Source organism: Alternaria viburni (assembly GCF_023758015.1).
Source record: "Alternaria viburni strain BMP 2772 chromosome Unknown scaffold_26, whole genome shotgun sequence".
NCBI classification, from domain to species: Eukaryota; Fungi; Ascomycota; class Dothideomycetes; order Pleosporales; family Pleosporaceae; genus Alternaria; species Alternaria viburni.
Genome location: NW_026055795.1, coordinates 21,085 through 44,899, shown reverse-complemented (window position 1 = coordinate 44,899; position 23,815 = coordinate 21,085). Strand labels below are relative to the sequence as shown.

The following is a 23,815-nucleotide window of genomic DNA, read 5'->3' as shown; positions in this document are numbered from 1 at the left end:
AGTAGACACAATTACTGCTTCGAAAGCTCAGAATGGCAGATCCTCTCAGCATCGCGGGATCCGTGGTCGGCATCACCGCAGCTGGCGTACAAGCCTGTGTCAAGCTGTACGCACTCGCCGAAAAGGTCGCGACAGCGAGTCAAAGAGTCACAAGCATCGCAGACGATATTAGCAGCACATGCGCTATCCTCAACCAAGTGCGCGAACTCATCATACCTCAGCCTGATGCGCAAGGCACGCTGAAATCAGTCTTCAACTCCGTCGCCCTCAACGACATCTCGCACGCTCTCCGTCGTTGCCGGGCTTCTTTCACGGACATTGAAGCTCTTTTGCGTCGCGCATTTGAGCAAGTGGGAAAGCGCCCCGCGCTGCGTTCGAACATCAAGCTATCTCGGTTCGAACAAGCCAAATGGCCGTTCTTGCAGCCACAGTTCGACGAACTCCGCAACGATTTGCGAGATGCGAAAGGAAATCTTGTCTTGATGATTGCTGTGGCCAGTCTTGCGCTTGCTCAGCGAGATGGACGACAGCGACCGATACATGATACGGAGCGACTGGATCTTGGATCCACGATTGTGCAGCTGCACCGGGCGAGCACGGTCAAAACACAACCTCAACAATCTTTCACGATTGCTCGAAGTGAGGGACAGGACTCACATGAACTCTCTATCTTGGGTGTTGATACCGATAAGGGCATGGCATCCAAGCAAAATCCTACGTTTGAGACGGCAAATTCGACAAAAGCCTTTCTGTCTAGCCCACCAGCGTTGAAAAAGTTCACTTCACCTTCGAGCGATAGAGGTAGAGGAATCTCGTTACCTAGCAGCGGTATAAGCCTCGCAAACGTGTCTCTGGCCTCCGTCAGTGATACACAAGCTCGAGCGGCAGAATTTCCTCTCAGATCGCATCCATCTCTTGAACCAAGCGAGCCAGTCCAAGCCAGTTCGCGTTCAAGACCAAGTGGTATACCAGTGTCACGAAGAGTAATGGCCCCAAGCCCGAGTTCATCGGGGGGGTCGCACCCTTCAGATCAACCCATTCCCCAAATATCCACACCTTCTACCCCATCATTCGAGTCGATGGTAGTAGCCCAGCGACATGACATGAGACCACAAGAGACAACCGCTTCAGCCGATGAGGATGTAATCTGCTTCTATTCGGGATTTGCTACCACTTATCTTCAGGGACTCACAACAGGTCACGGCGACTCACTTTTGTTAGATGAGATGGAGCTACCTCACGCCTCACTCGAGAAACTGGTCAAAACTTACACCGACGAAGGCAAAGATCCACATATTGCAATGTCAGAGCTCACTCGAGAGCAACAGACCATGATCAAAGAAACAACTCCAGAAAAGATCTGGGAAATAGCGTATGTCCGCTTGCAACGCAACATCAGTGTATCCAGTGTATTCGGTACATTGAACGTTGAAACACTCAAGTGGATCTTCAAAATGGAGATAAAGGAAGCTAAAATCCCAGCGGGTGTCCCGGGTTTATCGGGTGGCACCGCACTGCTTTCTCCATATAAACCGTCATCACCACTACTTACACCTCCTGCTTCTTCGACCCCCGATCTCAATCACATGCCTAGTACCGGACGTAGCGAACAAGCCGGTGAAATACTCAGAAAAGAAGTCCCTGAGGCTCGTTTCAAGTACCTAGTGGGTTCGAAACGCAAGAGTTCCTTTTTAGGGTACAGCGGAAAGTCCTCCACGGCTGCCTTCAAGCCTGGAGAGGAGTCTGTCACACCTGAACCTGATCCTGATTTCTATCCAATAACGGATTTATCGAGTGCCGAGAACCCGGCCCCTTCAACGATAACATTGGCCGATGCGGACGACGAATCGGACGACGAGCCGGACGACGAGCCTCCCAGCGTTGTTGAATATTCTTCGTCTCCACATCCGTGGGAAGATAGTATGCCTTACTATCCTGAAACGACACAGAAGCCTTCACAGCCTGCGGAGGATAATGGACAAGACATTGTTCAGGAGCTTCTCGCTCGCTGGACGGTATCGTGATCCAAACCCTTCCTTTTGTATGGGCTGAAAGCATGACAAATACATGTAGGCTAGGAGACAACATTTACTGCAGCAGATACACAGAGATTTTCGTAGTGAACAAGTAGACATCACTCAATCCGCTAAACCTCAACTGTGTGACCAAATAACTCTTTTGGGCTTATTCCAGTCTATCACAACATCCACACTAACCCATCTACCGACCCTCCATCGCCATCCCAACCTCCGCATACGTCCAGCACCCTCAATCCATCTCCACCACCTCAATCCCTAACCACCTTACCAACAATCCACCCCTCAGCATACCTCTTCCCCGTACCCGCCTCCGGAATCTCCACTTTGAACCCTATACCAACATCCCCCCTCCCCTCCCCCTCCTCCTTCCCACCACGCACGCCAGTAACAAGATCCTTGATCTCCTTAATCGCCAGTCCCAGACTCACACAACTCGCCACCATCCTCTTAACCTCATCCTCCCAACTCGGCTTGACACCCTCCGCCTTCGCCGTCGCAACACCCAATCTCTTGTACTCAGCAAACGCTGCTTTCGCCGCCTTGATGCGGTCGTCTACTTCTTGCCAGAGCTGCGAGTCTTTATCTTGGATGTCTTTGACAAAAGCCTCCGGTGGTGGCTCGGAAGCAGACGGCACCGGTCCGTAAGGCTGGCTATACGCTTTGAAGTCGTCAAAAGGCGGTGCTTCAGGCGGTTGCAAAGCGAGGAAAGGTTTCATCCTGAGTTCGTACCGGAGCTTTTCTGTGGAAAAGGGAGTGCGGCGGGGCATGGGCAATTTACCTAGATAGCCGCAGATTACGTAGAAGCGGGCGAGAGCCAAGGCCAACGACGCCGTTCCCTCCGTCTCAGCGAGCAAGGAGTCGAGGAAAGGCGACGCTTCCTCCACGTCTTGGACCTCTCTGAACCGTCGCGATTTTAGAAGCTCGGTTGAGATACTGAGGTAGTGTGCTTCCACCCTCTTTAGCAACTCTTTCCGTCGTGTAGCGATGAGCGAGAGGAAGAGGTACATGCCCGCATACTCATCCGGCAGGTAGATGTCCTGTTCGAAACCGAGTAAGATGACCTTTTCTATCATCCACAGCTTCTTGTGGTAGACCCAGGTAGAGAGGGAGAACTCCATCACTTGGGCACTCTGACCGAGAGTGGCAGCCGCGGAGGAAATGTCCATGTCGATTGAGCTTGCGTCAGCTTGTAGGAGGTCCCAGCCTGTGATGACGTGCGTCAACATGCGTCTCAGTCGGCAGCGATTCTGGCCCATGGCGACCCAGAGATCGAGGTACGCTTGGCCGGCGCGGTCTACGAATTCGTCGATGAGCATTGCGAATTGGAGGCGTGGGGGTTTGGGCATGAGAGCATTGCGCGGGGGTGACATTGTCCAGTTGATGGGGTCTATGACGGGTGAAGACGGGAAGACGAGTGTCTTTACGTCGACGAGAGGGAGGGAGACGGAGGCGTTGAGGACGTCGGGGTGGAAGAGTAGAGTTGCCAGGTATGAGCGGGCGTATGTTAGAGGTGGGGGTGAGCGAGCGGAGAAATGCCATAAGAAGGACTGGTATTCGAGGGGGTCCTGGGGTAGAGCGGGGAAGCGCGTGGCTTCTGCGCAATCAGTAGCTATCTGATGTAGCTTCTCCAGCGCGTCCTTGAAGTCGAGTTCTACCACCGGTCGCGGGGGAACTGTGGAGGCGAGACGGCGTTGCATCTTCGGACTGAAAGCACCAGGCACAGTCTTCCCAAGCTGGTGGGTGTTCTTCAACGAGTCGATACCTTGAAGTATTGGTGGCCATGAATAGGATATCTGGTCGAGCGGTAGATCCAAGTCAAGGGCGCGAAGGAAGTCTTTCCGGAGCTCTAATCGTGAACTGATTGCCTTCCGAAGCGCATCGTTGATCTCAAAGTCGGGACTACAATGTGTCAGCAGGCCATCGACTGTCCAGTCCGCGGTGAAGCATACTCCTCAATCGTCTCCATCGCCGCATCCAACTCCCTCAAAAACACATCCATCGGCACACTAACAAACAACACCCGATTGTACGTATGCGTGCAAAAGTCCTCCTCTTCAAAGTAATCCCTCCCCGTAATCTTCGCAATCACAAAGTCACACCCTTTGATCAACGCCAGGCAATACGCTCTTAGTACCTCCAGCAACGATCCAGGTCGTCTCTCATGCAGGATTTCCCCACGGTAGAACTGCGCCTGCTCGAGGATCTTAGTCTCGGGCCAGAGCAGCTTATCGATGTGCAAAGAAGTGAAGAGAGTCTGGGATAACGGGTAGCCGGTATGCCAGGCCATTTCGTAGCAGAGAAGTTGGTCCATGATGCCTATCAGTTCCTCAGGTAGAAGGGGAGCCAGAGTATCGTAGTCGTCTTCTAGGGTTTCTCCGGGCTGGAGGAAGCCGCTGTCCATTTTGGGGTCCATGATCTGTTGCATGTAAGAAATAGAATCTGATTCGTGAAACGAGAGCGGCGTACCTCGATGGCCCCGATGGACTCAAACAGCGTAAAGTATTCATCTTTGACGAGTTGACCGACTTCGAGAGCTGAATGTTGTCAGTCCATGTTGCCTGAACATATCGTCGCTACCACCAGAGTACGACATGACGAGGCAGCCCCGCCATGCCCCTCCATGTACCTGAGATCGCAACTCACCATTACAAGCTCTCGTAAACTTCTCCGTCACATCATGAATCTTTGGCTGCGTCCCCGCGACCGGATTTCTCGATTGTCTCAAGGGTAAATTAGCGGAAGTAGAGGCCGAGATGGTAGGCGCAGACTCTTGCGCATGTGAGGGGCCTGTGCATCATCAGCATCGACTGCTCTGCGCAGAAAGTAAAGAAACAATTACCAGCCCCGTCAACAGCTACACCTGTGTCATGATCCGGGGTGGGGGCTGTGCTGTGGCTGCTAGACGCATCTGCCATGTTGTGGTGGAGTCGATGCTGATGCGGGAAGATTTGTGACAGCCGAGTTGGACAGGCGCGCGTCCGAGGCAAGCGGCAACATTACTGGTAGTCACGACCGTGATCTCACTTCTACTTCACGAGCGCATTGGATTACTGGGGAGAGTGAATGTCGGCTCAATTGTTGGTGTGCATCGACTTTGATTCCGCTCCAGCTTGATAGTACAGCTTATACGTCTATCCTCCCCAAGCGTCATCGCTCCTCCGTTGTCCATGCCACTCCATCGTGTCTATGCCATGTCCCTTTCTCTCAATTGCTTTACGAGGTCTTGGCAGCATCGGCCTGTGCCTGGAGCGCCGCAGCGTTGAGCTCCTTCAGCTCGCCCTGCTTGCCGTTCTGCCCATTCCGTTAGCCCAGCTCAACTTCCTCAATCCATCCCATCCCATCATCCTGACTCACCTCCCACTTGGCGAAGCGGAGTTCGCTCTCGCCCCTTCGCTCGGCAGCGATGCGCTTGTCCTCCTTGAGCGAGCGGCGCACGACGCGCGATGCGACGGCGATGTAGCGGTTGTAGCTGTTCAACAGTCAATGGCGGGTCCAAATCTGGGGCTGCAGCGGCGGCAGGAGTGGACGGGCGTACGTGAGACCGGCGGCTTTCCACGCGAATGCCATTGTGATGGTAGAGTGCGGGTTCGTGGGTGTGGACGGGGTTTGGGTTGCGGGTGCAGGTGTTGAAGTTGCTGAGCTCCGGCGAGATTTCGCGCATGCGGCTCGGAGCTGCAGATCACGTGCACATATCAGGTACGGGAAGCCTTTTGGGTAAAATGTACCCTGGCGGATGCATGATATTTTACTTGATGGAAAGCAGCTATAAAAGACACTGAGTACCTCCAAGCTGTCACTGAGCACTCCAAAGTCATACAGGAATTCGTAATCGTGTTCATTATATTTTCATAGCCAGGCGGCTACATCATGATCTACAGTCTCTCGTCAAGTGGCTATACTAAGTGTTGCAAACTGCACGCTTCCCTACAACTCCATGGCCTCTCCGCCCTCGGCGTTATCGTCGCCGCCTTCCCTGTTCTCAAAGGTAGCGTCCAGCCACTCCGCGACATCCTGGCCTTCGTGGTGCACAAAGTCCTCGCCAATACCGCTGATGCCGACGCTGGTGTTGTCGACAGTCAGCTCCTTGTCTTGTGACAGCGACTCCTTCAGCGCCCTCAGTGCGTGCTTGATCAACTCCTCCCTGCTAGCGCCCTCGAAGTCGTCCAGATGCCTCTCGAGGTACGTCCTCGCCATTTGACTCCTAGCACCAATACCACATGCAACCATCTCCTGTGTGACACCGCTGGGCTGGAACTCGAACAGATGCGGGCCCTTTGCGTCGACACCGGCAATCAACAGTCCCACACCGTAGGGTCTCCGTCCGTATTGCTGGGTGTTGGTCTGGGCGCGGTCGGCGATGCGAGAGGTAATTTCGGACAGGGGAATGGCGCGGTCGTAGGTGAGGCGGGATGCCAGTGATTGTTGCTTCATGAAGTTGGAGAGCACACGGGCGTCCGAGGCGAGACCGGCGAGCGCGACACCGAAGTGCGAATCGATGGTGATGATCTTCTTCTGGTAGGAAGAGAGTTCTTCGGCATTTCGCTAGTAGTCTATTAGGGATTGTTGGTATAGTAGAGAGAGCGTGAGTAATTACCTTGATTGCGGCGAGTACTGCATGGGTCTTGCTGACGATTCCGACGACGACGGAACCCTGCTTGACCGCTTCCTGTGCATATTCCACCTGGAAGATGCGGCCTTGTGGTGAGAACGTGACCGAGTCGTTGTCGTAGTTGTTGCGGAACATGTTGAAGGCGGGAACGTGGGGTGTAAAGTGGGTGTGGAAGGTTACAAGAGGAGGTCGAGCCGCAGGGTTCTATATATTCACGCCGTGGTTTGGTAGCGAGAACCGTAGATGTGGCGTGCGGCGTGGGACGAGTACCGAGAGAGTGTGGTGTTGCAGCTGGAGGCACCCGCTGTTGACGACGATGAGCTCCAGAAGCTCCAAGCTTGGCATGGCCCTTAGCGCGTGCGACGCAACCTCACCACCAGGCGTCTAGCAGCCAGACACCCATCACAGTAACCTCGCATCTCCGCCGGACCGAGGATCGAACCAAGGCGACGTCGGCGCATACCTCTGCAACATACAATCGTCACGTGCACCCCGCTACGAATCCACCATGGCCGGCATCAAGACCATCATAGGGTTGTCCTTCGTACGTCAGCCTGTCGCATGCACGCGCGCTCGCTATTCCGCCATGCACTTGCTAACATTGTTCGACTAGGTCCTGGCGATCGGCTTCCTCCTTGTCATTCTCTCCGCCGCGCTCTTTAAGAACTACCTCACGCTTCTCGTCGTCGCAACCTACGTAATCGCGCCCCTGCCCAACTGGCTCTGCGGCCGCGCAGCAAACCGCGATGACTTTATGGAAAGCACCGGAAACGGTGTCGTCGACTTTGGGCGGTTCTTGACGGGCTTCTTTGTGGTCATGGGTATTGGTGAGTACACCTGGGTGGCACAGGGACGATTCTGGGGGTATCTTGGCAGGGTGCTAACACGTTGACAGCGCTCCCAACACTACTATGGCATTCGGCAGAGATCGCGGGCGGCGCAGCGGCCATGTCCATCTTCGGCGGTCTTCTGATATACGCGACCATCATCAGCTTCACCCTGTTCTTCCAGGAGCAAGAAGACTTCTGACTCGCCGGCGGGACTCAGCAATGAGGAACCGCACACACAATCCGGTCCAGCGCGACCACTGGAGGAATGTTGAGGGCGTTGAAAGCAAATGCTGACAGCCGGAAGATTCGGATCGGTGCTGCCCCATGTTTATGTTGTACCCATAGTTTGCTGAGCGTTTTTTGTACAAGTATATCGAACATAATGGATAGGATGACTTTGGTTGTCCGTATTGGAACATGATAACTCGAAATCGCTGAATGACTGGCATGAAACAACAAGCTGCCTATGACGAACAGTCCCGACCCTTCAAATACTCGTACATAATTATATCCATTCCATGCGCGCTTGCAGGTACGAGACACGCAATATCCGTCCTCAATCCTGGCCCTCGATCCATCAGTAGCCTACAACGCCAGGTTGTAGGTGTATTCGTCTTCCATGTTCTGCGCGATCCAGAGCACAGCGGAACTACGCAACATTAGCAGCCATCCCATAATCTCACATACCGTACTCACCTCAGCATAAGAAGCGCATTAGCAACGACGTTTCCAACGCCCAGCCAGAGCGTCGGCCACGTATGCCCAACAACAATAAACTTCATAACCATAACCACGACACTGCCCGCAAGCCCGCCAGCCAACAGCGCAAAGCCCAAGAACAACACCAGCCTCGCCTTCCACGCGACGCCGTTTCCAGAGTACGAGAAGCTGTCGGCAGACAGACGCGACTTGTCGATGCTGTTGATGACGAGCATGCCGAGGGCGCTGCAGATGCCGGGGATCCAGTCGACGAAGGTGATGTGGACGGACGGGTCGGAGCCGTTCATGGCCGACTTGGACCAGACTGAGATGTCGATGAGGGTGTAGAAGCCCATGGCGAACTGCGCGGCATTGTTAGTGACTGAGTAGGTGTGGCATGCGAGAGGCGCGCACCAAGGCTCCCGCGATGTAGACGCCGGCAGTCCGCGTGTTGGCGCTGTTCATCCACGCGGGCTTGGGGAAGCGGAAGAGGCGATTCGAGTCCTCCATCATGCCGTGCGTATGCGTATGCGACTCGGTCGGGAGTTGGGTTGTGGTGGTGTGGGTGTGATGCAAGGAGCTAGCTAGCTGCTGGTGTTGCGGTTGCGCCAGTCGAGGTTGCGGTCCACCCGGTCGCGCCTGCCCTTGGCACTTACGTGCTGGTGCGTCCGTCGGCATCTGCAGCTCGCCAACCGCCGACGAAAAGTTCCAGACTTCCAGACTTCTTTACCACCAACAGCAACTTTTGCGCCAACTTCACCCACGCACCACCTTCTTCGCTAAAATGGGTCTCTCCAAGCCTTCCACCAAGGGCAAAACCTCCTCGAAAGGTAAATCCGGCCCTGCAAAATCTGGCGCCAACAAACCGAAAGCGAAGTCTGCGAAACCGACTGGTAGCGCGCCCGAGGGCATATCGAAGCGCAAGCAAAAGTCCATGTCCTTGGCCAAACCCGGTGGCCAGCAAAAGACCAAGAGTGTTGTTTCCAGGGACGGCAGGAAGAAGAAGCGCGTGTATACGGAGAAGGAACTGGATATCCCGGCGCTGAACGGCATTATACCTGCTGGTATTGCGAAACCAAAGGGTGTGAAGAAGGGGAAGAAGTTTGTTGATGATCCGGCTAGTATGGTACGTTACTTTCATTCCTCTACCGTCCATTACTCTATCTTCCATTCCTCTACCTTGAACCTGATACTAACGTCGTCCAGATGGCCATCATGTCCGTCGTCAACGCCGAGAAGGAAGGCCACCTCGAGTCCAAGATCGCCAAAGCACGCCAGCTAGAAGAGATACGCGAAGCCAAGCGGAAAGAAGCCGAGGCGAGGAAATCAGACAAGGACCAGGCTTTCGAGGAGAGGAAACAGGATCTCAAGAAGAAGAGGAAGAGGCATAGTGAGCCTGGTGCTGGTGGAAATAAGGACGAGGGCGATAAGATCAAGGAGAAGGATCGTAAGTTTAAGCAGAGGAAGAGGGTCAGCTTTGGTTGAAGGAAGGAATGATCTGCGGGCGTGAGTACGATTTTGATGGGGAGGTACAAGGCAGACGGACAGACGTTGCGACGAGGCGGATACACATCGTGTACGATATCGAGAAGGCCAGTGTCGATGGTCAGCGCAGGCAGCAAACGCAAGCGTATAAGCACGGCAGAGAAGAGGGCGTCATATGTCGCGCAACACATCAGGTCTACAAGCGATCTACGATATCTAAAAGTCTATGATACCCAAACAAATTTACAATCCAATCCAATCCGATCTCCAAATAATAACTCCATGATCTAAGCCTCAGGCAATATCAACCTCCGATGATTCGGATCGAAGATAGGATACTTCTTCCCCTCCAACCCTCCCATATTCACATCCCTCCCCTCGTCCACCCCCTTCGTAGCCTCCAGGTCCAATTCCGCAAACATCTTCTCCAAAAACGCCGCCGCAGCACTCGCAAACCAGCGTCCCCCACCCAACTGAAAAGACCCCAAATGACCACCCCAATCCGTCGTACACAACAACGTATTCGGATTCTGCAACACCTCCTGATACGGCAGACCCGCTTTATTGCTAATCGGATCGTCCTCCGCATTAATCCCCAAAAAGGGGATTCGAATCGCCAACACCGCATCCACAGACTGCGAGTCCCTGTAATACGCGCCTTCGGTCGGATACCCCCACGTCGGACACTGGACATGTCGATCAAACTCATGCAGATATTTACTCGCCAACAGCGCCGTCTCGTCGATACCAGGGTTCTTTAGTATCTGCGAGCGGTGGCGGTGGAAGAGATTCATGAGGTTCTTGCCCATGGTGCGGGAGTAGATGTGCAGGCCTAGGTAGGTTGATTGGAGGGTTGTGTTACAGACTTCTAGGTTCCACGGGTTCGAACAGGATACCGCGGCTTTGAGGGTGCAGCGGGGGCCTTCTTCGCCGCAGTAGTTAGTGAGGATGTTGGCGCCGAGACTGAAGCCTATGGCGTAGAGGGGGCGGTTGGGGAAGAGGGCGTGTAGCGTTTTGATGGTTTGACGTAGGTCCCAGGTTGCGCGTGAGTTGAAGAGTTGGGGCGTGGAGATTTTGGATAAGGCACAGCCGCGCCCGTTTACGACACATGCGGCCCAGGGTTGGGTTGCGGATGTGAGGAGCGGTTGGAGCGTTTCGCGCAGGTAGACTTCGTGGGAGCCGCCGGTTAGGCCGTGCAGGGCTATTAGCATGGGGGTGGTGTCTGAACTGCCTATTGCGTCCCATTCTTTAGACGTGAAGTTTGTGGTTCTCTCCGGGAGTTCGGTGGTGTCCTTTTCTTCAGTCATTCGCGTAGCGGAGGCGAGGCCTTCTTCTTTTGATACTACGAAGTCTACGGCAAAGGTGCCGGGGTAGACGGAGTGGTCGGAGTCGAAGATTTGGCGCTTGTAGTAGATTTCTGGGCCGGGGTCTTTGACGGCTGTGTACATTGTCTGGAGATGGCCGTTGAAGAGGAGGGGGTTCAGACGGCATGGTGGGATTGAGGATTCGGCGATCTCTTTCAGGTTTGTTTTTGAGCCGGTCTTGGTTTGGAGGGGTGTTGGCGAGGCATGGGAGGTGTAGGTCGTTTTGCTGTGGCCGAGGAGCCAAGACATGATGGGTTCGAAGGAGTTCTGTCCGGTCTAGATTCGAGAAGGCGATACGATCTTGTATGAGTTCTGAAGACACCACGGATCAAAATCCCACCTCAGCACTAGGTATTACACGCCTTCGGTCCTGTTCCTGGCTCTTTCACGGTACCCCCACCCAGTCGATCAATGGCTGATATCTTTGATGTACTTGTTGAATTCAGTTTCAAGAAGGACCTTCCATATGGATTGACCTTGACAAAGAGATGGTGAAAGTCTTATCTAGAATCACATACGTACGTAAGGTTGAAAGAATTGGGCCTCGGTCTGGCTACGACTAGGCTGCATGTGTTGGTGCAGCAAGCGCGCGTCTGTGGGCCAATGGCGCTCAACGGCACTGGCGCGTTCGCGATTGCCCAAGTTCGCGACTGCCCATTACACGTCCTCACGTCGACACCCCGCTTTCGCCCACGATGCACCGCCTGTACCTCGACTCTCGGTGACCGTCCGCCTCCTGACCATCCCCCGCCATGGATCCGCGATACAGCTGGCAGCCCCAGGGCTATCCGAACGGCCAGTACAATCCGTATGCGCCGCCTCCACAGCAACCGCAACAGCAGCAGCCAAACGTCTACCAGCAACATGGCTACCCTCAGTACCCTCCCATGCAGATGCAGGCGCCACAAGGATATCCTCAGTCACAGCCACAGCAGTACCAACTGCCGCCACAGCCCAGCATGCCCCGACCCATGAGCCAGCAGTATGCGCCAATGCCTCCCCAGATGCAGCCACCACAGCAACCCCAGTACCAGCGGCAGCCTCAAGTTGTCATTCCCCCGAGGACCCAGCAATATGCCCCCATGCCGCAGATGCAGCCCCCGCGAATCCGACATGTCCAGGTGCCGGTCCAGCGAACAGGCAGCACGGGCATGGCGCAAACAGACGGCTCGGGTGACCAACAGCGGCGGTATAGCGCACAGCAGGCACCCAATACACCCAGTTCCAAGCCAGTGCAGCGATCGCCGTCCTTTCAAGAGAACGGGCCCAGGCCACAGCAGCGACCCGTCGTCGCTCCTTCGCACAGTCAAGCCCAGTCTCGAGCACCTCTACAACCGCAGACGACGCCTCAGCAACAGCGTGTGCCTTCGCAGTCGACGCCTCAGCAGCAGTACATGTCCTCTCAACCCACCCTTCAACAGCAGCGACCTTCGCAATCGACGCCCCAACAACAGCGCCCTCCACAGTCGACTCCTCAGCAACAACGACCCCCACAGTCACAGTCAACGCCCCAGCAGCAACGTATGCCCTCACAACCCACGTTTCAAGAACAACGTCCTTCCTCGCAATCTACTCCTCAACAACCGCGACCTCCACAATCTACCCCTCAGCAACAGCGACCGCCTCAATCGACGCCCCAACAACAGCGCGTACCCCCACAGTCTCGGACACCGTCGAGCCAGTATGGCAGTCCGTTCCCTCAGCCGCCCTCGTCCAAACCACGAATGCATCCCCAAGTCGTTATACCAAAAGCATCGTCTTTGCATCAGCTTACACCCACGAAGCGCGCCCATCCTCCTCCCCAGAAGGCCCTTCCTGCCGAGCTCTCCGAACTACTGCTTACGGCTGCGGACGAATACATCGCAGTCGCGCGAGGCATGGGATCGCTGCTCATAAGGGAGAGAAGGGAGGCCGATGTCCGACAATACTACAAGCTAATGTCCACCGCCATGGGGTGCATGGATACTGTGCTGAAGGACTTCAACATGCCGCCTAGGGACGAAGCCAAACTGCGGTTGAGGTATGCCAGCTTGATGATTGAAGAGACGGATATCGAGGCCGCGGACATCTCCAGTCGGATCGAGGAGATTCTATCGAAGCAGATATCGCTCTGCGGACGTCATCGCCTGCAAGACCTGAAGTTTGCTGCCCTCCATCTCCAAGCACGATATCAGTTCAAGACCAACCACCGCGCCGGCCTCAAGTCACTCGATCAGCCTATAAAGGAGGCCGAGACCTTTCAACACATTGCCTGGGTGTATGCGCTGCGGTTTCTCAAAGTCACACTCGCACTGCAGATACCGGGTCGTGTCGAGGTGGCATTGGCTCTCCAGCAACTCCATGCTATACAAGATCACGCGGACCGGCGGGGTGATCGGGCCATCTACGTCGCTTGTCACGTACTCGAAGCGATGGTTCATCTACGCTCGGGTGCAAGCGATCGACTCGAACAAGCCCAACGCGCCATCGCAGCAGCCAGAAGCCTGCAGCTCCAAGTGTCCGCCAAGCAGCTAGGATCGTTTGGCACTCTCATCGACATTATTGACATTTCTAGCGGTATCCAGAAAGGCAGCCCCAACCCACAGAAGTCTACCGCGCTTCTGGAATCCATACTAGGTGACAAGAACGAACAGGGCAGCTCCCAAATTGGCGTCTTCACTGTTCTCATTGAGCGGAGCTTTGGGGGTCACCTGACGTTTGACACTGCTGGCATCTTCCGAAAGAACGCGGAGCAAAAGGACGAACTGGTGTTTGCATGGCTTCCGAAGGAGGATCTTCAAGCGTTGTGCTTCCATATCTGCGCTCTGGACCAACATGTTCATGAGAAGGGTCTGAACTTCATGAAAGAAGCACATCAGCGCTTCCGAGAGACGGCGAAGCGACGCGTTTACAATGGCGTCCCTATATCTATCGCGTTTGCACGTATCGAGTGGAACATGGTACTGGATTGGTATTCCATGTTCGCCATCGGCCTCATGGCGCAGACTAGGAACGATCATGCAACCGCCAACGATGCGCTGGGTTTCCTCAAGAAGAAGATCTCGACGACCCCATACAACAACCAGGAAGCATTCGCTCGTACGCTCGCTTACTTCTCTGCCATCACCGACCAGATCAACGGATCCCACAACTCGTCACTAGCAGCATTGTCCTCGGACGTCCTCGCGATACCGGAGAAGGGCCATGCAACGCCCGCTAAAACAGACATCGCAATCATGGCAGCTCTGAACCGCCTCCTCATCCTCCGCGATGCCTCACACCCCCAACACTTCCAAGCAGCCCTCCTTCTAGCTCAAATCAAACCCCTCTGTGACGACCACCCGAACCAATACATCCGTATGGCCTTCCGCCTAGTCCAAGCCTATCACAGCGAAGACGCGCCCATCCTGCAACAGAAAAAGACTGTCCAGTCCGCCGTAGGCATGGCCCAAGAGATCTCAAAGCGAACGCAGAACTTCGAGTTCGTCGCCATGATGATGTGCTACTTTGTTGCGCGCTTCTTCGCCGAGACTGTCGGCGAGAAGAGTATCCAGGCTATTCGTGCGGCGAGGTCACAGGCGGTTAAAGTCCATAGACCGCTGTGGGCGGCTGTTGTTGCGGGTCTGTGTATTAATACGTATAGACGGAATGGGCTTATGGTTGAGGCAGAGATGGCGGCGCGTGAGTTTGAGAAGGTGAGGGGTCAGTTGCCGGTTGCGTTGAAAGGCGCGGATGACGTGGATGCGGATGGTGATGTTGATGCTGAGGGCGAGGAGGATGTCGATGCTGATGGTGATATCGATGTTGTGGGTTAGTTAGGTGGAGGGATGCGTTGTGCTGGGGCTCTTTCCTTCGACATGTCTTTTTCGAAGCATCATCTTTTGCATTTCTTGGCGCAATATGGCTGGGGCCTCATCATGTACTGTAAGGGTTCGAGATACCATGTCAGTCTTTGCGCGAAAGATGCGCGGCGTTTCAATGCCACCTGTGTCACCCGCGAGATGGGAGAAGAAGTGTTTCGATATGTGATCATGCGAAGAAAACTACTAGAAGTTGCAATACGGGTTCAATGTCTACATGTATCCCTCAAGACAAGTTCGTGTCTCTTCACAGTCAACATTGTAGTCGACCAGCCTGTACGTACTTCTTCTGCAGCGAAATAATAAAAGAGAAAGGGCGTAGATTACGGAGTCCCCGCGTACTAGTGCTGCTGGCTATACCACGGTGAGGTACTACAAGGTAATTGACAACAGCATCGAGGAATACGGAGTCCTTCGAATGTGTTTTACAGAGGAGGATAGAGAAGATATTGTAAGTGAGCTTGTTGCTCGCTGGAAAACCTCTTTGCATCAGCGCATGCTGTAGGTATACGTGTTTTACTTCCGCTCGAGAAAATGTAAGCTTTGACCGTATAAAGTGCATGTGAGACAGACATTAATTCTATGTCTTTGTAGTCTCAAGAGCAAGTTAGTAGCGTTGCCTCTGAGTAAGACGACTTGCGAAAGGCTAACGATAGACTTGTTCAGCAAGTCGCTGAGCTCGAGATTAAGTACGGTACCACTTGCGACAGTCGCGACCAGTCTGAGAAGTAAGTTCGACAGCTGAAATAGTAGGTTGAACGCTTGAAAAACGGAGGAGACTAGTCACCCTCACAAGGTATTGTGTCTCGAGTTCGTTACTACAAGATGTGTAGAAATCTTACGTGTTTGAATACAGTAGCTAGTTGTTCAAGAATGTCTCTTCAAGGAGACCACATAGACGTCGGAGTGCTTGTATGGATGATTGATAAGATGCTCTAGACATAGTAGAACCCCAAGAACTAACAGCTTCATATCGGCAAAGCAGGAGAAGATGCTAAGACGCGCGCGCGGTCACCGTGTCTTCCCGATTGAGACTCACCTTGAGTTCAATAACCACGCTAAGACGCGCCTGCCTGTTAAGCAATCTATCGCGCTCTCACCTCTGCTCCTCAGCCCACACACAACACACAATTTCATCTCTACGTTCCAACTTTCAGAGACCACTTTCTTTGTTCGCAATACCTCACCTCGACCGAAAACATGGCGCCTTTGTCCGATGCGATCGCTGCATACAAGCAGAAGCGATTTGACCATGCCGCACTCGAAGCTATGAAAGCATTCGACGCAGGAACTAATGTGCCCTCTCAAGCGAAGCTCAACGCCAGCGACAAAGCAATCATTGCCCAAAACCCTCGTCAATTCAATGTAAGTGAATCACGGCAGTCTTACAGTGGATGCATCACTAAAGTGTCATTAGTTCAGCCTCTGGAGTGGACTGCCAAACCGGTGCATCGACCAATGCTTCGGAGAAGAGCTCGCCAAGCAACTTGTTGCAATCAAGTTGATCAAAGTGGAGCCCCGTCCGGTAGAGAAGCCTCCAGTCGCCCAGCATCCAGCCGAGCCGTGTCTAGCAGAGCAGCGTCTAGTCGCGCAGCGTCGCGACTTGGATATTCAGGTAGCGGAAGCAGCTGGCTTCCATCGAGCCATGAACATCTGGAACCAAGTGCTTAGTCACCATACCCACGCTGCCCAGGAGGAACTGCGCTGTCAGGCCGCCCTGCTAGCCCACCTACTCGCTCCTTACAACATCGAGGATTCCAGTTCCCTGCCTGGCAAGTTCAGCGGTTTCTACTGTGGACTCAGGTGTCCGGAACGGCTCCAAGAAGGTGATCCCAGAGATCTTGTGCCACAGTCAAGCTACTACGATGAGTTCTTGAATGTCTTGAACAAGCGTCAGGTGTACTTGTCTAAGTTCCCTATTGTCTAGGGAGGGGAATATTTCTTGAGTTCCGGGAGAGGTGAATACCTCTTGCGAGTTCATGCTATAGCTAGCTCCAATCCACGTCGTTTGGTACCAGCAAGTGGGGAGATCTTCATGAGCGAGGAAAGCTGTCTTGGGTTTTGATAACGACGGGAAGGGGTATGCGATAGTTCCAAATGTGTACATTCGGCAAAGCCTGGACGAACACACGGTAGTAGGAGCACAACTAGTTCTGATTCTCGGTAGAACATAGCTTGAACCTGTTTGACGAGAGATTCATTCTTCTCAGGTTGATTGCAGGTGGGCACTTCTTCCAAGTTCCATGCAGTTAGCGATTCTCAAATCGAATCCTTTCAGATCAACTCAATGCAGAGTGCCGTATCTTTCCATGTTTGCAAATACCACGACTGATCCTCCACAGCATCTAGTAGAAGACATATCATTCCTATTACGCCATAAACATATACCCGGGTATCACAAACACCAAACGAAACCCCCCAAAACGCCCTCGCAATTGACCGACTAGTCAACAAAGTCCAGTCTTACAGCGGCATGCCATCCGCCGCAGTCCCATCTTCCACAAATAGTATATCCATCCGCAAGCGCCTTGCTCATGCCCTCAAGCCCACCACGCTCAACCCTTGTACTTCCTCAACACATCCTCGCTAACCCTCTTGACGCTCTTGGCGGACAAGCCCCGCTCGCCGCGTTGTTTGCTCTTAATGCTTGCCTCGTTGACGAGTCTGTGGGTATTGTCAGCTCCCGTCTTCTCCTTTTATTCCCTGCTTCATATCCGTCCATCGACCGCACGAATGCGTTTCCTAGCTCTTTGCCCTTTCAAAACATCCGAGCTTCGTCGCATTGTCCCGTGATGTGATGTGAATCGAAGGTAGCGCATCGCATCGCATCGCCTCGCATCGTACCGCGTCGTATCGTGGAGTGGAGTATGGACATCGTAGGTACGTACTCTTGCATAAACAGCACATAGTTCAGGTATATCTGCGTCGCACGTCAATCTCTCATCTCCACGTCTACTCATCGCATCAACGTACCAGTATATCCACATTCTTGCTCAACGGCCTGTTGGAATGCGCCTTGACGATCTTCTTGACGGTGCCGCGGGGGTAGAGGGTCGGCGCCATGGCGTGCGTTTGTTGCTTGCGAGATGTTTGTGATAGCTTGATAGATGATGTATTGGAGTTTTCTGGCGTAACGGGCGCGGCGTACGGGGTTGTTGAGCACAGTGTGGGATGGATGCGTGGGTAGACGTGTCTGTTGACGTCGATGCGTGCAGCCGGGTCTGTGCGTTTGACGCGCTGGCACGTGGAAGGCTAACACTGAACGCCACACTCATGAACACAGGCCTTGCACAGGGGCTATGAAATGATTGAAACCTGATAATCGTCTCATAGGAAGACATCAACATGTTTGGGTCAAATGCAATGAGTCTGAACAAAAGAATTCTCATACGAGATGCATCTATCAGGGACTATCACAAGATAATGTTACACAAACGAGATTCCACATCTACTGCGCTACATAATCACTGTATTTACACCTTCAGGCCGAGATCCGCAGCGTAGGGGAGTACGAAAAGGTCACCGACGGATGATACTGAGGCATTGCTCTCAAGTAGTTCCTTAGCAGCCTGACGTAGTTGTTAGCACATAGCACCTGGGTAATAATGGTGTGAAGACTCACCTTCTTGACGGACTCTTCTGTTACGCCGTCAATCTTCTGGGCAACCTCGTCGATCTGGTACGGTTGGGTGTTGTGGATCAGACCGTTGCCAGTAAGCTCGAGACCAGCGCGGATGTCCTGGCCGTGCTCGAGCTCCTTGAACTTGGCGGCGGCCTTTGCCTTGGAGACCTCTTCGCTTGAGATCTCGCCGGAAGCAATCTTCTTGATGGCATCAACAGCGGCCTGGGCGGTTTGGGCAACAGCCTTGGCGGATCCGGTGATGGTGGTGTAGAGGAGACCGGCGTCGGAGTAGATGGCGCTGGTGGTCTTGACCTTGGCACCCTGAGCGGCGGCCTGGCCGAGCTTGGTGAAGCCTTGCGACCACTTGACGGCGGACTCGCCTCCGAGGAGAGAGCTGAGGACGGCAATCTCGGGCTTGTAGAACTTGCCGGTGAAGGAGCTGGAGCCGGGGAAAGCAATGACCATGGCGTTGCCGCTGTCGTGGGCGATACGCTCCTCACCACCGTAGTACTTGGACTGGTCGGCACCGGTGTTGGACTCCTGGAGAGGGGCGCTGGGGACGTTCTCGAAGAACTCGCCAACCCACTTAGAGAACTCGCCGTGGTCAGCACCGTTGGCTACGACGGCGAAGTTGGGCTTTGCGTAGGCGATCTTGGAGTACCACTCAATGGTCTCGGCGTCGAGGTACTTGGTGTAGGGCGTGGGGGCAGCGGAGGCGGTGGGGACGCCGAGGCCGCGGTGGAAGGCGAGGCTGTGGGCGGACTGGGTGGCCATGTCGGTGACGCTGGCGAGGAACTTCTTGTGGGCGAAGTGGATCATGGGGAGCACCTCCTCGGCGTAGACGTGGGCTGCACAGTGTCAATTCCTCATCCGTCTCAATCATCGGTGGAGCCTACGCTGGTACTTGGTGGAGCTGGCGACTTCGCCGAGCAGCTCGACGAAGTAGGGCAGGTCATCGCGGAGGAACTTGGCCTCGAGCACCAGGTTCTCGCGCGAGTGGTGGGCGTTGAGGCTGGCGCCCAGGAGCTCGGATTCGCGGACAATGCGCAGCGTCGACCGTCTTTCGGTGCCCTAGAGGTCCGGAGCGTCAGTCTCGCTCTCCATAGCATCGGCAGTCTCAATTCAGCGTACCCGGAAAGCGAAGTTGGCAAGGCCCTCGGTCAGGCCGGGCAGCGGCTGGAAGCGCGTGCCGGCCTTTGCGACCAGGGCCAGCGTCGTCGTGGGGCCGGCAAAGTCTCTGCTGGCGTACTTGACGCCCTTGGCCTCGCCGGCCTGGTAGTTGAAGGAGCCTGAAGCTGGGGCAGCCAGGCCGCGGCGCTGGCAGCGGGCGACGGGCTGCTGGCGGGCTGCACGCTGCGCGCCCCGGCAGGCGGTCGTTCGGGAGAGCATCGTAGTGTGGGCGCCGGGCGGAGGGCTGGGTGGTGTGCGGGGGACGGCAATGGATGGAAAGACGTCTGGTGGTGCGGATGTCGAGATGCCCGTCACAAAGTTCGTAGGCCGCCAAGCCCCGTAAGTGCCATCTACCACCGCTCCATTGGCCGGAGCTGGGACCCCACCCGGTATCATTTTCTAGTCGCTAAGACTGTCGCTGCTCAACCCTCGCTCCCTCTCTACCAAAGCTTTGTTCTCCCCGTGCGTCGCCAATGTCTCCCCGGTAGCATTACCCCACCCTAGATATCTGGCAAATATCTAGGCTCCATCATGTCTTACAACCAGCGAGAGACTCCGGTAAGACGCGCCGCCGTTGCGCCTCGCCCATGTCACATGAATCATAACCAACCACGCTCCAGGTCCTTGCTGAACTCTGCACCTCCCTGGTGAACGATGTATACGGCGAACTCGCGGCAGTATGTCTTGTCGAACCAAGTCCCTGCGCATCGTCGCGCTCGGGCGCAGTTCTCTTCTGCATCCAGGCATGCGACGGGCGCATTCAAGAACACTCTTCTAACTCGTCATAGCGGGTCTTTTCGATCCTCGCGCGCCATGGACGCCAGAGTCTCGCATCTATCGCACGCGTCTCCTACCTGAACCCGCGCCAGATCAAGTACGGCCTCGTCATCCTCCTCCAGCAGCACCTCATCTTCCACTCCGGCAGCGATGCGCCCTTGACCTACTACGAGATCGACTGGCAAAACTCGTACGCAATCGTCCGCTTCGGCAAGATCGTCAAGCTCGTCCAAGACCGCGACGGCAAAAAGGCCGCCAACGTCATGTCCAACCTGCTCGCGCTCGGCCACACACGCATCGCCGACTTGAAAGAAGCCTACTTCCCTTCCGAAACTGAAAGCGACTATGACTCCGACGACGGCGCGGCCAACGGAGCCGGCTTGAAGCGGAAACGGACTAACGGCACTCACGTCAACGGCACAACGAAGACGAATGGCGTCACGAACGGCATATCCTCTGAGTTGGACGATTCGAAACCGGATCCCACCGAACTCACCAACGGCCACGGCAAGACCAACGGCGTGCACAAGCCCTTCAAGGTGGACAGCGTGACCCACAACAGCGCTCCAGAAGAGCCCGGACAAGAACAGGATGACAGCGACATTGGCTCCGTCGAGGAGCTGTACGAAATCATCCAGCGGCTGATGGAGCGCGGCTGGATCAGGACAGTCACCGAAACACAATACCTCTCCCCCGGCGATATGCACGACATGCTCTATCAGGAGTCCATCGAGCAAGACAATAATGGCGTCACACCCACGGGCACCAAAGACAAGGACATCGTCCACAGAGGGACCTTGCAGCGTAAACGGGCCATGCGCGACGAATGGCTGACGGTCCCAAAGTTCGCCCGAAATGGACAGACGAATGGTTCCAACAAGCGTGTGAAGATCAACGGTGTGAACGGCACAAACGGATGGGCGGCACCATCATCAGACGACGACCTTGTTATTCGCGTTAACCCGGAAAAGATTGCAGTCGCCATGCGGACGGAGCAGCTGGTGAGTCTGGTACAACAGCGTCTTGGCTCCATTACTGCGCGCGTTTACCAGACCATGTTGCGCATGCTCGAGTCGAAAACACCCCGCTGTTGGGAAGAGTGGCCTGACCCACCGCTACCTGCCGGCGAAGCTGGAGAGAACTCGATCGACCCCCGCTTCCTCGTAACCGCCCGCGACGTCGCCACGAAGCTCAGTCGTGAGCGCGATCTGGACATCTTCGAGGGCCTCGATCCGAACGCAGCGGCCCAAATGACTCGCAAAGGGCACATCAATCGAGCCACAATCTGGACTCAGCCAGTTGACCCCGCAACTCTCAACATGGAAGACAGGACCAAGGTCGTGGACAAGCACATACAGATGCTGGCGGAAGACCCATTTCACTTTGTCACCTGGCACTCTCGCGCCGGATTCTCGCAATGGCACATTGAGTTCGACGAGATCGCGCGGCAGATGATACAGACCGAGATCGAGAACACCATCTCTGCAAGGAAGGGATCCTTGGGCGTGAAACTGGTTCGCGCGTTGAAGAAGAAGGGCAAGCTCGACGAGCGCGCCATGTGCAACGTCATGATGATGCCCGCCGCCGACGTTCGCGGCATAGTCAACGACCTCACCATCCAGGGCTTTGTCCAGACGCAGGAGATTCCCAAGGTCGACCGACGCGAAGCGAAGCATTCCCTCCACCTTGTCTGGTACGATCGGCAGCGCGCCCGCGAAAAGCTACTCCACGACACCTACAAGGGTATGGTCCGCATTCTCCAACGTATAGAATACGAGCGGGAGAAGATTGAGTTTACCCTTACCAAAGCCGAGCGATCCGACGTAGTCGGCAATGAAGAGAAGTGGTTGAGCCCACGCGAGTTGGACGACCTTCGCAAATGGAAAGAGGTGCAAGAAAAGTTGTTGCTACAGCTATCCCGCGAAGACGACCTCGTCGCTACATTGAGAGATTTCCACGGGCCGCTGGTCTCTGCTTAGAGAAGAGGACTATCACGGCCTGTCGTCACGTGCGGAACGATGAATTTGGCGTTTCATGGGGGCATGCATAGGTCTGGTTCCGTCCAGCCATCAAAAGCATTCGGTACAAACGATACCCTTTCGAGCATATGGGCGGCGTTTATTTCTTGCATTGCATTTAGGTATCCTTTTTCGTACCAGCTTACGCGATCTGAAAGGAAGATTTTGACGAGTTGATCTTTGCTGTAGATCACGATTTGTAGTATATACTTCAATGACTTCGGAAACCTTATCGCATCCTGTGCCTACTTTAGTCTTTGCTCTGAATATCCACACGCGTAGTCTAATGCGCCTAAGGATACCTAACCGATGTACTTCAGTCTGCAATAAGACTTCTCTCTTGTGGCTTAACCTCGTGCGTTTTGGGAAGTGCACATCACATCTATAGCCTCCACGCGTTTATGAAGGAAGTCAGTTCATGACTTGGGCTTTCGTGATCGTGCGCATAGGAGAGCAGATACTATCAAAGCCGAGTAAGCAGTACTTCCTTACCTTTGGCTCAGCGTGGGCCCAACTGCATCTACGCCCAACGCGTATTTCGGTGGTCAGGAACGGAGACTGGCGTACACCCACAAGCTATCAGGTCAAATTCACACCTTATCGACAAATACCTCCGTGACTTATAGGTGAAAGTGTGGTGAAGAAAGCCAGCGATACGCAAAGCGGAACTCCATCAAATTCGTCCCTGTCCGTCGCTACAGTAGTGCCAGTCCACGCATGCTCCCGTTGCCAAATCCTGAACAGTGAACACCATGCTCAGAGTTGATTAACAACTTGCTCGCCCCAAGTCTCCGGAGTCGCAGGCGATTAGTCGTGAGACGTCATATGACCCCTTGGTTGGCAGCGCGAGCAATATACATGCCGCAGCAGAATAGATTAATGTGGCCGAGGTGAACCGGGAAACAACACCTCGCCAGGCAGCACTGAGCCCTGTCTTCATATACTGAACCGGGTTACAGGTAGGCGCCTCTTAGGGGCGTGTTTGACGTCGCGACGTCGAGCAACGATAAAGGCATATTGTTGTATCGCGATGGAAGTTGAGGAAGGATGTCTAGTGGTAAGACAACGTGAGTCTGGCGTCGAAGCGCGCTAGTGGCTCAAAGCAGCCGAGCTCCGCCTTCGCTCGACTGTGCCCAACCGCATCACCAATCCATTCACGTCTACAGCCACGCTAAGTACCGTTGTGGCTGCAACGACCGACCGCCATGAACGCGACAACGTTCCGATATGAAGTCAAGAGCGATCTAGTACCTAGACGTCTCTAGTCAGCCTCAGAGTTGCGTTCGCTCCAGCAGACGACAAGTCATTCCAAGCATCCACCCCACGAGCCACCGGTTGACAGACCTGGGACCCTGCTCGGCAG

At 54.6% G+C, this 23,815-nt stretch overlaps 13 protein-coding genes across 13 annotated transcripts; 6 read left to right on the top strand and 7 right to left on the bottom strand.

Annotated features, from left to right (window-relative positions):
- Window positions 1–32: 32 nt before the first annotated feature.
- Window positions 33–2,024, top strand: J4E79_009616 (uncharacterized protein; the record flags this gene model as incomplete). The annotated part of the gene is made up of 2 exons (XM_049358460.1): window positions 33–639; window positions 1,222–2,024. The coding sequence occupies 2 exons, from the start codon at window positions 33–35 to the stop codon at window positions 2,022–2,024; spliced, it is 1,410 nt and encodes a 469-aa protein (XP_049206930.1).
- Window positions 2,025–2,287: 263 nt separating this feature from the next.
- J4E79_009615 (uncharacterized protein) lies at window positions 2,288–4,632 on the bottom strand (the record flags this gene model as incomplete). Its single annotated transcript, XM_049358459.1, has 4 exons — window positions 2,288–3,938; window positions 3,989–4,455; window positions 4,506–4,573; window positions 4,617–4,632. The coding sequence occupies 4 exons, from the start codon at window positions 4,630–4,632 to the stop codon at window positions 2,288–2,290; spliced, it is 2,202 nt and encodes a 733-aa protein (XP_049206929.1).
- Window positions 4,633–5,252: 620 nt separating this feature from the next.
- J4E79_009614 (uncharacterized protein) lies at window positions 5,253–5,606 on the bottom strand (the record flags this gene model as incomplete). Its single annotated transcript, XM_049358458.1, has 3 exons — window positions 5,253–5,330; window positions 5,394–5,508; window positions 5,575–5,606. 3 exons carry the CDS (start codon window positions 5,604–5,606, stop codon window positions 5,253–5,255), a joined length of 225 nt encoding a protein of 74 aa, XP_049206928.1.
- A 357-nt stretch (window positions 5,607–5,963) lies between these two features.
- Window positions 5,964–6,783, bottom strand: J4E79_009613 (uncharacterized protein; the record flags this gene model as incomplete). Its single annotated transcript, XM_049358457.1, has 2 exons — window positions 5,964–6,581; window positions 6,634–6,783. The coding sequence occupies 2 exons, from the start codon at window positions 6,781–6,783 to the stop codon at window positions 5,964–5,966; spliced, it is 768 nt and encodes a 255-aa protein (XP_049206927.1).
- A 373-nt stretch (window positions 6,784–7,156) lies between these two features.
- On the top strand, window positions 7,157–7,677 carry J4E79_009612 (uncharacterized protein; the record flags this gene model as incomplete). Its single annotated transcript, XM_049358456.1, has 3 exons — window positions 7,157–7,192; window positions 7,262–7,475; window positions 7,544–7,677. The coding sequence occupies 3 exons, from the start codon at window positions 7,157–7,159 to the stop codon at window positions 7,675–7,677; spliced, it is 384 nt and encodes a 127-aa protein (XP_049206926.1).
- Window positions 7,678–8,063: 386 nt separating this feature from the next.
- Window positions 8,064–8,690, bottom strand: J4E79_009611 (uncharacterized protein; the record flags this gene model as incomplete). The annotated part of the gene is made up of 3 exons (XM_049358455.1): window positions 8,064–8,127; window positions 8,175–8,539; window positions 8,592–8,690. The coding sequence occupies 3 exons, from the start codon at window positions 8,688–8,690 to the stop codon at window positions 8,064–8,066; spliced, it is 528 nt and encodes a 175-aa protein (XP_049206925.1).
- Window positions 8,691–8,961: 271 nt separating this feature from the next.
- Window positions 8,962–9,662, top strand: LOC1 (60S ribosomal subunit assembly/export protein; the record flags this gene model as incomplete). Its single annotated transcript, XM_049358454.1, has 2 exons — window positions 8,962–9,303; window positions 9,384–9,662. The coding sequence occupies 2 exons, from the start codon at window positions 8,962–8,964 to the stop codon at window positions 9,660–9,662; spliced, it is 621 nt and encodes a 206-aa protein (XP_049206924.1).
- A 287-nt stretch (window positions 9,663–9,949) lies between these two features.
- J4E79_009609 (uncharacterized protein) lies at window positions 9,950–11,275 on the bottom strand (the record flags this gene model as incomplete). Its single annotated transcript, XM_049358453.1, has 1 exon — window positions 9,950–11,275. One exon carries the CDS (start codon window positions 11,273–11,275, stop codon window positions 9,950–9,952), a length of 1,326 nt encoding a protein of 441 aa, XP_049206923.1.
- A 503-nt stretch (window positions 11,276–11,778) lies between these two features.
- J4E79_009608 (uncharacterized protein) lies at window positions 11,779–14,820 on the top strand (the record flags this gene model as incomplete). The annotated part of the gene is made up of 1 exon (XM_049358452.1): window positions 11,779–14,820. One exon carries the CDS (start codon window positions 11,779–11,781, stop codon window positions 14,818–14,820), a length of 3,042 nt encoding a protein of 1,013 aa, XP_049206922.1.
- Window positions 14,821–16,065: 1,245 nt separating this feature from the next.
- J4E79_009607 (uncharacterized protein) lies at window positions 16,066–16,792 on the top strand (the record flags this gene model as incomplete). The annotated part of the gene is made up of 2 exons (XM_049358451.1): window positions 16,066–16,230; window positions 16,283–16,792. 2 exons carry the CDS (start codon window positions 16,066–16,068, stop codon window positions 16,790–16,792), a joined length of 675 nt encoding a protein of 224 aa, XP_049206921.1.
- Window positions 16,793–17,420: 628 nt separating this feature from the next.
- J4E79_009606 (uncharacterized protein) lies at window positions 17,421–17,928 on the bottom strand (the record flags this gene model as incomplete). The annotated part of the gene is made up of 3 exons (XM_049358450.1): window positions 17,421–17,529; window positions 17,754–17,785; window positions 17,839–17,928. 3 exons carry the CDS (start codon window positions 17,926–17,928, stop codon window positions 17,421–17,423), a joined length of 231 nt encoding a protein of 76 aa, XP_049206920.1.
- Window positions 17,929–18,338: 410 nt separating this feature from the next.
- On the bottom strand, window positions 18,339–19,876 carry J4E79_009605 (uncharacterized protein; the record flags this gene model as incomplete). Its single annotated transcript, XM_049358449.1, has 4 exons — window positions 18,339–18,434; window positions 18,488–19,335; window positions 19,384–19,558; window positions 19,619–19,876. The coding sequence occupies 4 exons, from the start codon at window positions 19,874–19,876 to the stop codon at window positions 18,339–18,341; spliced, it is 1,377 nt and encodes a 458-aa protein (XP_049206919.1).
- A 312-nt stretch (window positions 19,877–20,188) lies between these two features.
- J4E79_009604 (uncharacterized protein) lies at window positions 20,189–22,413 on the top strand (the record flags this gene model as incomplete). Its single annotated transcript, XM_049358448.1, has 3 exons — window positions 20,189–20,215; window positions 20,278–20,334; window positions 20,446–22,413. 3 exons carry the CDS (start codon window positions 20,189–20,191, stop codon window positions 22,411–22,413), a joined length of 2,052 nt encoding a protein of 683 aa, XP_049206918.1.
- Between the last annotated feature and the right edge of the window lie 1,402 nt (window positions 22,414–23,815).